This window comes from Mastigoproctus giganteus, chromosome 2, assembly GCF_048544385.1.
Source record: "Mastigoproctus giganteus isolate SK-2022 chromosome 2, ASM4854438v1, whole genome shotgun sequence".
Lineage (NCBI taxonomy): Eukaryota > Metazoa > Arthropoda > Arachnida > Uropygi > Thelyphonidae > Mastigoproctus > Mastigoproctus giganteus.
This window is the reverse complement of record NC_143576.1, coordinates 18,305,431-18,317,603: the sequence shown is the minus strand read 5'-3', so window position 1 is coordinate 18,317,603 and position 12,173 is coordinate 18,305,431. Positions and strand designations below refer to the sequence as shown.

The following is a 12,173-nucleotide window of genomic DNA, read 5'->3' as shown; positions in this document are numbered from 1 at the left end:
GGAGCCTCCATCCAATGAAACTAGAAACATGGACAAAGAGGACACTCCATGACACTGCAATGACCTCCATCAAGATCACATTGATAAAGTGTGTTCCAGTTCATGACTCACGATCGTTCTGCTCGTAAGGCATGCATTAAATTTATTAATCTTATAATTTTCATTGTTAATCTCTTGTATTCAAAGGGAACTCATGTCCCAGCAAAGCAATGGGCACAAAGTAGGAGGAATGCTATGGCTCAAAGAAGAACTGAAGGGGATGATTTTCCAATATATCACAGCCTTAAAAAATGTGCAACTTGAGAAATGTTTGTAGACGTTTCTGGAACAGGATATGACCTAGCCAATAATAAGGATGTCTTTGTGTGTGCTAGGTGCAGAGTGTGTCAAGAAATTAAGTGCCAACTCAGGGTTCTAATGGGTATCTATGAGAATTCGAAGAGTAGGGTAGATGCCCTCTAAGGAATTAAAATGGAGAGCCCATCAAGCTCTCAGCTGCCCAACCCAATGATGCCAGAGCTCACTCTTGTGATCAAGCAACATGGCAACAATCTTCAGAACAGAGTGTGCTGTCCCACAGCAGCTAGTTATTGTTGGTGACTCTACTGTCAGGAAGACAGATAATATATTGTGTAAAAAGGACAGGTGGAATAGGACCAGGGCATGTCTGTCAGGAGCAACAGTTGATGTTGTAGAGCAGATATCAACTTTTAAGGGCACAGATGGTGATATTATTGGATATGTTGGCAAAAATGACCTTAAGCATGGAGATCAGAAGATTTACTTAACAAGTACAGGTCAATGTTGAAAAAAAAGATGCGCGTTAGGATTAATTTTGAAAGTGTCTGAAATTCTGCCCAGACATCATAGGAGGGAGTATATGATGAGTATCTTTGTAAATCAAGTTGGCCCTGGAGAGATTGTGCCAGGCTCGAGGGGTAGAATTTTTTTCAGTGTGGTCTGTGCTTGTTAACAGGAAAACCTGCTTCTACAGGGATGGGATACACTTAAATAGGAAGGGTGCAAGAATATTTGCTGATGCTATCGAGGCAGTGTAAGGTGGGTTGGAACAATGCTAGCTTGGGGAGATTCACAGACCAAAAGATTAACAGTAGCCACAGGCAAAGGTGAAACTGAATCTGCTAGCTTTTCATACTGATTAAGAAATATTTTTCAAGGTTTAGGCTTAAATGGATGTCAGATGAACTAATGATTTGGGTAGAGAAGAAAAATGCATGGAATGCATATAAATTATCAGGCAACACAGCAGCCAATGATAGATATTAGCTAGTCTGTAATCAAGTCACAAAGGAAGTGAGGCAAGTGAAGGCAGATTATGAGAAATCTTTGGCAAAGAATGCAGAGAAAAACAACAAAGACTTCTTTACTATGCAAACTGTAGAAGGAAAGAGGGGATGAATCAGGTTGGTTCACTTGATATCGATAGTCGAATGTTGAAGATCCTGCTCAGAAAGCTGTCAAACTGAACGAGTATTTTGCATCTACATTCACACATCAGGAATTCTGTAGAGAATTGGGGGACAGAAGCTTATTAAACTTTAACAGGGAGCTAAATGATTTTGCAATAACTGAGAAAAAAAGGAGGAGAAATTGTTGAAGTTAAATGTAAGAAAGGCACCTGGAGGTGATGGGATCTGTTCTGTTATATTAAAATTTGTGGAAAGGAAGTAAGCAAACCCTTAGCCATAATTATGAGAGCAATCTTGCACTTAGGAGGAAGTCCTCACGGACTGGATATGTGCAAATGTATTCCCAATTCACAAAGAGAGATTGAAAGGTGACATGAGTGATTACAGACCTGTTAGTTTAACTTCTGTTACGAGGAAAATAATGGAGTCACTGGTTAAAGGATGCATTGCAGGATCATCTAGACAAGACTGCAGTAATAATTCAGACACAGCATTGGATTTATTAAGTGGAAGTCTTGTCCGACCAATTTGATTGGATACTATGATGTGGTTAAAAAGGAACTGGATGCAAAAAATAACTTTGATATCATATACTTGGATTTCAGGAAAGCTTTTGATACTGTTCATATATTTATCAGGTGGTGCTGGCATACCATGCTAATGCCACTTGATTGATGTTGTGAATACCACTTAAATACAGCTTCTTCCATCATCACTTCTTTTGGCTTTTTTAATGTCTGTCTATTTGATACCCTGCTTTTTTCACTTTCCACATTGAATTTTAAAGCAAATGACTTTATAGATTCTTTTTGTTTTTTAATATCTGACACAGTCTGTTGGCCAATACCAAATTCTTCAGCATTTTTTTTTTTTTCCAGGAACACCATTTTCAAGTTGCTCTATCACTTTGAGCTTCTTAATGATAGTTAAAAGTAAAGTGTTTTCTTTTTATTCCACTTCTCAATTCTTTAGAACCCATAATTATATAAAATATGTTAACGATATGAGCAATAACACGCAAGACAATGTAATGTATGCTCCATCTCTCTCTCTCTGTGCTGTCAGAGTGATTCATCTGCCTTCCTAAATCCCACGTGTCTTTCAAAGTACTCAACTGTAAACAGAATTTTTCATATTTCAATCAGGATTATCCGACGTCTGGATTAACTGTAACTGGATTAGCAAGGGTTTACTGTACTTAGATTTTAGAAAAGCTTTTGATACTGCTGCACATGGAAGACTACTGTACAAATTGGAGCAGTATGGCATTAAGGGCAAGTTGCTAAAATGGGAGAAGACTGAGAGTGGTAATCAATGGATACTGATCTTCGTGGAGTAATGTTATTAGTGGTGTCCCTCAGGGATTGGTGTTGGGGCCATTGCTGTTTTGTATAATTATCAATGATATTTATGAAAGTATATCAGGCTTAATGTTGAAGTTTGCAGATGATACAAAGGCTGGCAGGATTGTTAGTTACAGTAATGGTAATGTGCTACTGCAACAGGATCTAGAAAATTTGAGCAGATGGGCTGAAAAGGAGGAAACTGAAGCTTAACATTGACAAATGCAAAGTACTACTTATGGGTAGAAGTAACCCCAGTGAAACATACAACTGTGTAGTACTACATTTAGGGTGGTAGAAAATGAAAACGACCCAGGAGTAATTGTGCAGTGAGATATGAAATTTTCTGAGCAGTATAGACAAGCTGTCAGAGCAGGTCATTGGGTATTGTCAATGATACACAGGAATTTTGCTAGTAGGGAAAATTAGTGATTATCCCTTTGTATAAGGCAATGGTCAGGCCATGCCTTGAGTATTGTGTACAGATCTGGAAGCCTCATTTTAGAAAGGATGTAGAGTTGCTTGAGCGAGTACAGAAAATGGCAACAAGATTGGTAAGGGGAACAAAAGGGTGGTCTTACAAAGAAAAGATTTAGTTCGCAGATTGGAGCATCTGGAAACTAGGCACCAGCAAGGTGATATGATTGAGGTGTATAAGGCCTTGAATGGGTTGAGCAGGCTTAATTCTGATGGGATTCTTCCAATTGCCCAGATTACGAACCTGAAGTGGCATAAATTAAAATTAGGAAAGATAGATGTAGAATAGATGTGCAGAAATTTGCCTTTAATCATCGGGTAGTAGACTGCTGGAACAAACTTCTATCTGTTGTTGACAGCTTAAATAAATTCAAGGAAGAACTGGATAAAATTTTAGAACAAATGGATGTGTGAAATGGGTTTTTTTTTTTTTTTTAGCTGATGCTCTATAAGCTTGCTTTCTTGTATCATATACCTCTACTAATGCTGATGCTAACAGTTAGAATACCAACATAATTAAGTTTAATCAGGTCACTCGAGCCTAGTTTCCAAGCATTGCAATTTCAGAACTGAATTCTTTTATAGGAGTACCCCTTTGTCTTCTTCACTAATCTGGTTGCTCTTCTCTGCTTCCATTCGAAAAGATCCACATCATTCTTAAAATGATGCATCCAGACCTGCATGCAGTACTTAAGATAAAGCCTAAACAGTGCTTTATAAAATGGAATAATGAACTGAAAAATGTACCCTAGGTTTCATTCATTCTTCACCAGAAATCTGGAGTTCTTGTTTCTTTGGGCTTATATAGGGGCAGCAAGCCCATAATGCACCCAAATTATGATGACCACCTGGAGTGTGGTGAAACTATGCTACTCCTGTTTATTTAATGGCAGTATAAACTATGCTCTTTCAGATTACATTATGTAATGCATGATAAAATTGTGTAATTAAGACACGTTTTTATTGCTATAAATTTGTAGTTTATAGGCCTCTTCTGATACTGAAGAATATGTAGAAAAATCTTGAAGTATTGTCTGTATTAATACTATAACAATGGTGGCAGAATTTGAATGTTATTATTGTTACAGCAGCCGGAATGTTCTTATCAATACAGCACAATGGGAGCAGATATCAACTGTGGTTTCTTAAGCAATTAGAGAGTAATGAACAAATCTACCAACTTAAATCAGAAAAACACAAATAATAACAATACTACTAATTTTAAATCAAGAGTTCTAAAAAAACAATAATTTTAAGCAATAAAGATATCTCCTTAGTCGCTCCCAAAGAAGCAGTGTATCCAAAGCACAGAATTGCTAAGCATAAAAAAAAAAAAAAAAAAAAAAATTCCGATGAAACATACTGAGATGCAGCTGTGTTATCCAAATGACATCCAAATAACAAATACATACATAAGATATTTAAATAAACTATCACAATTATGAATATGATTTTTTACTTTTAAAAAATGCTCAGTTCTGTTAATCAGTTAAAAAAAAAAATCAGTACAAAACATTCAGAAATGCCTGCGATTGATGAGGGAGTGAATTTATTTCCCAATGCCATCTTGCATTATGAAATGATATATGCCCTGTGGATAAGTTAATTTCAAGCAAAAATGCAAAGCCCACTGCTAATTTTATACCAGTGAAAGCATAAACTCCATCAACAACCATCTGGCTGTATCAGAGCATTAAAAAAAAAAAATTATAAGTTACTACTTTTATGTTTATAGGTATTTAACACACACACACACACACACACACACACACACACACACACACACACACACACACACACACACACACACACACACACACACACACACACACACACACACACACTGTGTGTGTGTGTCAATTAAAAAATACCAGGTCTATCTCTTATTTTCCAATTCTTCATCTAGTTTCTTTGCTGCCACAAATCTCATCATTTCAACATCCATTTAGGTCTAAACCTGGAACAGTATTTCTTAGTTGGTATGAAAAGCATAGTAGCTTAAACGATTACTTCCCTGAATGCTTCCCATTTAGAATCTACTGTTAACATAGTAATCTGCTGCATGGTAGCATCATCAGATGGTAAATTGTCTGAGACCCCTGTAGTCATACTTACAAAAGCAAAAGCTCTTCCTTTTACCCTTGACACAGTAGTTAAGTCTTTTAAGTAAATCCCACGTCACCACACTGTGATCACTGATACCCAGAGGGTTTTTTACCTGCAGATTCTTAATACATGAAGAATCATTGCTGATAATCAATCGAGTATTGCTTCCCTTTTGCTGTCTCCCTAACATGCTGCTGTATAAAACAGTTATCCAATAAATCCACAAAGTCTTGCTAGTGTGTGAGTGAGTGACCATCCCACAAATTCCAATTGATATCTAGAAAGTTAAAATCCCCCACTATAACATATTCTGATTTACTGGCCCATTCTACTTCTCTGCATAGTTGTTTGTTATACTCATTCCAGTCATTAAGCCCATAACAAACTCCTGCTTTCATTTGTGTTTTTTTCCAGTGCATATGTCACACCAAATTGACTCAACATTACACTGGCTACCCATGTCGACTGGATGCACTGCCTTAGATTTAATACAAATCTTAACTAAGAGAAAACCTCCCTCCTGTCTGTCCTTTCTGTACACATTGTATTCCCATATGAAAATTCTGCATTAATTATATCTGAATGACACCATATCTCTTATATCCCACAATCTCTGCATTTGATGATTTTATCAGTACTTCAAATTCATCAAATTGATTTACTACGCTCCTAACATTAGTGTATATACAAGTATACTGCAACTGATTTACTCTTAGTTCCTCTAACACAGTCCATATATTTACTAGATCCATAATGATTAACTAGAGCTGCATGTTCCAATAGAAGCAGTGCAAGAATAACTTTCACCACTGCCTGCAGCTCTAGTTAATCTATTAGACTGTGTAACCCCTAAGCTATTAGTTTTCTAACCATTCTAGCACTGCCTCAATAGCATCCGTGAATATTCTTGCACCCCTTATTTAAGTGTATATCCCAATAAAAACAATCTCTCTTGTTAACAAGCACAGATCATGCTGAGAAAAGAGACAAAAGAGACAAAAGGGAGATAATTTAAATTTCACAATGTTCACTAAAAACAATCAAAGATAACTATAACTGTAGAAATATCTACATGACACTGACAATATACACTTTGATAGCTGAAAAATTGTTTCTGTTAAAAATGAATGTTATAGATCTAGTTATAAAAAATGGAAAGGGAATACCATTATAAAATTACTATAAGGATTAACTTTAAAAAAAGATAAAATCTTGCAGTCACTTTATTAGCACAAAATATATTGTAATAGAAAGGAATCACCTGTATGTTGGATTTTCAATAGCAGTTGGTGACATATTATGGTGTTCATCAAAACTTCCCATTGCAATGCTCCTATTGCTACAGAGATGAGGAAGTGTACAAAGTGAAGGATTCAACTTGTCAGTAATAGGGTCAAGCTGGTTCACAAAGTGACTTCTGTGTCTCATAAGATAATGTCGTATATTACCATAATGGCAATATTCAACTATTACTAGCAGCTCACCTTCAAAATAAAAAAAAAAAATTCACAAGTTTATTTATTTTTTGTATATCAATAACAAAATTCTGCTTCGAAATACAATATCATTCAGAACAAAGTTATCTTAAAATTAGAAACAAATATTACAATATGCATGTACTTGACCTGAATTCAGCCATTTTGTAAAAGAAGTTTGTCACTTTGTTATGTTACGATTGTGTTGCATAAAAATGCAATATTTTAAGATTCGATGTGCAAGGCATAATATGATATGGATTTAAATTAACTAAATTAACTATATATCGGTGTAGATATATAATTAATTTAATTTACCCATAAATTAAACTACAGTTTACCCTAAACTACAGTACACCATAGTTTACCCATAAATTAAACTACAATTAAACTACGTACATAGTGTGAAGGCATCATTTTTAATTTTATCTCATATTGTGGCTACCTTCACAATGAGATACCAGGTATTGCACTACTTTGAAAAGTAAGGCTTCTCTGATAGAGAAGACTACTGTTATTTATTCTCAGTGGATACCACCACCACCCAGATGGTCACTGTTTCAAAGCCTTTGGCTTATCATTGATGAGTGGGCAGGTACCCTGATAATGCAAGCATGCCATCACAGTTGCAGTGGTTCCACAATATGACAGATGCCAAATGGTGTACAGAATGATACAATATTTGAAGATTCAATGTGCAAGACATAATATGACATGGGTTTAAATTAACTATATAATATCAGTGTAGATACACCATTGCAATGCTCCTATTGCTACAGAGATGAGGAAGTAAATTAAACTACATACATAGTGTGAAGGCAATTCAAATATTGTATCATTCTGTACACCATTTGGCATCTCTCATATTGTGGAACCATTTCGCAACTCTGATGGCATGCTTGCATTACTGGGTACCTGCCCACCCACCAATTACAGGCCAACAGCTTTGAAATGGTGACTGTCTGGGTGGTGGTATCCACTGAGAATAAATAACAGTAGTCTTCTCTACCAGAGAAGTGTTATTCGAAGTAGTGCAATATCTGGTATCTCGTTGTGAACGTAGCCACAATATGAGATACAATTAAAAACAATGCCTTGAGAATGCTAGACACTGAATTAGGGAAACGTTTCATTAATCACTTAATTTTACTGTTGTAAAGCTCATTCTGTAGTTCCCTTGAGTTTCTCCCCTTATTTCTGTTTAAAGCAACCTGGTTAAATTTCTTGATATGAAAAGCTGCTTTCATATTTCTTTTTTTAAAGCCTCTTCCCACTCACTACCACAAAGTTCCTATCCTATCACTATATGCATGTACTCTAACATTTAAAATTTTTTGGTGTTCCCTTTATCCACATGTTTATTGTGTTCATCTATACATGTTTCAGATCTCCTTCCCATTTCAACTATGTATACCTTACTGCATTTACATTCATTTTTGTACATTAAAGGTCTTCTATTATAATCTGGTGTCACATCTTTGATAAAGTGACCCATTTTATTAATTGGCTTAAAGATTAGATTCATTTTGGTTTTTTAGCCAATGCCTTTTATGTACGGAATCCCTACTGTTCTTTTGTAATCCACATTCTATGTTGTTTGATTATTTTTGTATGGTCTTGTTGATTAAATACCTTTGGTATCCATTATTTAATCTTTTTTTTTTTTTTTTTTTTTTTTTTGGGTTATTAGATGCATAGTTTATGCATTGACCCAGTTGAATCTGTTGCCTTTTTGATCACCTACCAAACTTAGCCGGTCTTTCTTTTCAGTCACTAGTATGGCCAAGAATGGTAAGCTATTATTGGCCTCATCTCAAGCTCTGATTCAACAATTAAATAGATTAGGGATTAATGGAGCATGAACATGATGGGGGGATACTAGAGAATAACAGGTCGTGAGAAGACTAAACACTGGTTTAGAAATACCTCATATGACATCAGCAGTTTGATGTCATAACTTTGTAATCCTTGTCTTACTGTTCATGAAAAAAGGGGAAGCAACTAGAGGGAGTAATATTCTTGATCTGATTATCAGTAGTGCTTCTTCATGCATCAAGAATCTTCAGATAAAGGAACCACTAGGTGGCAGTGATCACAGTGTGCTGAACTGGGATTTACTCAAAGAGGTAACTACCATCAAGGGTAAAGGGAAGGGTTTTTGCTTTCTTAAAGGTAACAATGGTGGTCTGAGACAGTATTTAAATTCTATATGGTGGAACCAACTGATGATGTTACCAACAGCAAATTCAAAATGGGAAGCATTCAAAGAATTAATCTTGGAAGCTACAAGCTGGTCTGTAACTAAGTTACAAAGGAGGTTAGGCAGGCAAAGGCAGATTAGGAGAACGCTTTGGCAAAGGATGCAAAGAAAAACAGCAAAGAGTTCTTTACTTACGTAAACTCTAGAAGGAAGGGGATAAATCAGATTGGTCCACTTGATATCGATGGTTCAACTGTTGATGATCCTGCTCAGGTAGCTAACAAACTAAATGAATATTTTGCATCGACATTCACACATGAGGAGTTATTCAGGGAGGGGAATGCCAGAGGTGTATTCAACTGTGGCAGTAAGCTAGATAATCTTGTAATAACTGAGAGTAAAGTGGAGGAGAAATTGTTGAAGATAAACACAAGGAAGGCACTTGGGGTGGATAGAATCTATCCAGTTATATTAAAGGAGGTGGCAAAGGAAGTAAGCACACTCTTAGCCATAATTATGAGAGCTTCCCTGGACTCAGGGGATATACCCATGGACTGGAGATGTGCAAATGTGACCCAATCTACAAAAGAGGATCAAAGGGAGACACAGGTAATTACAGACCTGTTAGTTTAACTTCTGTTCCAGGGAAATTAATGGAGGCACTGGTTAAAGAAGCACTGCAGGATCATCTAGACAAGACTTCAGTTATAGCTCGGACACAGCATGGGTTTGTTAAGGGGAAGTCTTGTCTGACTAATTTGACTGGATACTATGATGTAGTCACAAAGGTACTGGATGCAAAGAATAATTTTGATATCATATATATTATGATCTTAGAAAAGCCTTTGATACTGTTGCACATGGAAGACTGCTGCACAAATTGGAGCACAAATTTTTTCGCTAACTAAAAATGAAAGTCTATTAAAAAACCCACACTTCTTTTGTCCTGTTCTACAGATTACGGACATCATTAATTGCTTGGATCCATCCCAAATTAGTGGTGTAAAATAACCTAATCTATTTTTAACTAGCCATAATGAAAGTCTAAATCCCATCATCATTCAGCTTACTCAACCCATTCAAGGCCTTATACACTTAAATCAGATCACCTTGCAAATGCCTACTCTCCAGGGACTGCAATTTGCAGAACTTAAGCCTTTCTTGGTAAGAGCACTCCTCTGTTCCCCTCATCAGTCTTGTTGCCCTTCTTTGTACTCATTCTAGCAACTCTACATCCTTCCTAAAATGAGACCTCCAGATCTGTACACTATAGCTGTGTGTGGCCTGATAATTACCTTGCATAACGAGATAATCACCTCCCTTTCCCTGCTAGCAAAATTCCTATATATCATTGACAAGACTCCATGACCTGCACTGGCAGACGGCGACCAGGCTAGATGGGTGAGTAAAGTACCTGCCTAGCAACCCAAAGTTCGTGGGATCGAATCCCGCCTCGGACTTGGATGAAAGTACTGCAAAAACCTTGGGAGGTGCATTATGGCCACAGAAGCCGATGCGCAAACTACCCAAAAAAAAAAAAAAAAAAAAAAAAAGCACTGGCAGACTATCTGCACTGCTCAGTGAATTTAATATTCGACTGCACAATTACCCTCAGGTCTTTTCACTTTCCACTTCCTTGAGTCTAGTACCACACAGTTGGTATACATTTCTCTTCAGTTATTGTTACCCATAGGCAGTACTTTGCATTTGTCAATATGAAACTTCAGTTGCCACTTCTCAGCCCATTTGCCCAACTTAACTAGATGAAATTGGAGTAGCATACTGTCTTTACTGTCATTAACAACCCTGCCAACCTTTGTATCATCAGCAAACTTGGACATTAAACCTGATATACCTTCATCAATATTGATAAATATACAAAACAACAGTGGACCCAACACAAAGCCCTTGGGAACTCCACTAATAACATTTGTCCACGAACAGCAGTGTCCACTGATTACCACTCTCTGTTGTCTCCTACTCAACCATCCTTTTATCCATTGTAGCAACTTACGCTTAATGCCATACCTCTCCAATTTGTACAGCAGTCTACCATGTGCAACAGTATCAAAAGCTTTCCTGAAATCCAATATAGGATATCAAAATTATTTTTGGCATTCACTTACTATATGACCACATCATAGTATCCAATTAAATTGGTCAGACAACACTTCCTCTTAATAAACCCAAGCTGTATCCGAGCTATAACTGAAGTCTTGTCTACATGATCCTGCAATGCTTCTTTAACCAGTGATTCGATTATTTTCCCTGGAACACAAGTTAAACCAACAGGTCTATAGTTACTTGTGTCATCTTTTGAACCCCCTTTGTGAATTGGTTATCCATTTGCACACCTCCAGTCCATGGGGACCTCCCCTGAGTCCAAGGAAGCTCTCATAATTATGGCTAAGGGTTTGCTTACTTCCTTTGCTGCCTCCTTTAATATAACTGGATAGCTCCTGCCCACCCCAGGTGCCTTTTTTATGTTTAACTGCAACAATTTTTACTCCACTTTTCTCTCAGTTATTACAAAATCACTTAGCTAAAATCTAAGGATGTGCATCCAATTGATGTTGGCAGACAATGCAATGTTGAGTCTGTTTGGTGTGTCATAAGCACTGGGAAAGGAAAAATGAGAGTTGGTGTGTGTTATAAGCCTAATGAATCTGATGAGTATAATGAGCAATTGTGTAGGGAAATAGAGTGGGCCAGTAAATCAGCTAATAATGGGGAATTTTAATTTCCTGGAGATTGACTGGAATTTGTGGGTTGGTCACTCACACACTAGCAAGGCTTTTGTGGATTTATTGGATGATTGTTTTTTACAGCAGCATTTTCGGAAGGCAACTAGAGGGAGTAATACTCTTGATCTGATTATCAGTAGTGATTCTTCATGCATTAAGAATCTGCAGATAAAGGAACCATTATGTGGCAGTGATCACAGTGTGCCGAAATGGGCTTTACTCAAAGTGGTAACTGCCATCAGAGGTAAAGAGAAGGGTTTTTGCTTTCATAAAGGTGACTACGGTGGTCTGAGACAGTGTTTAAATTCTATACGGTGGGACCAACTGATGATGTTACCAACAGCAAATTCAAAATGGGAAGCATTCAAAGAATTAATCTTGGAAGCTACTAGGCTTTT

At 36.8% G+C, this 12,173-nt stretch overlaps 1 protein-coding gene across 1 annotated transcript in view; it reads right to left on the bottom strand.

Moving 5' to 3' along the window:
* LOC150089192 (vascular endothelial growth factor receptor 1-like) overlaps positions 1–12,173 on the bottom strand; it is a 418,391-nt gene that overhangs the window by 115,796 nt on the left and 290,422 nt on the right. Inside the window, exon 16 of the mRNA XM_090389759.1 lies at positions 6,618–6,840. Within this exon, the coding sequence (XP_090245885.1) occupies positions 6,618–6,840 (223 nt within the window). The remainder of the gene's footprint in view (positions 1–6,617; positions 6,841–12,173) is intronic.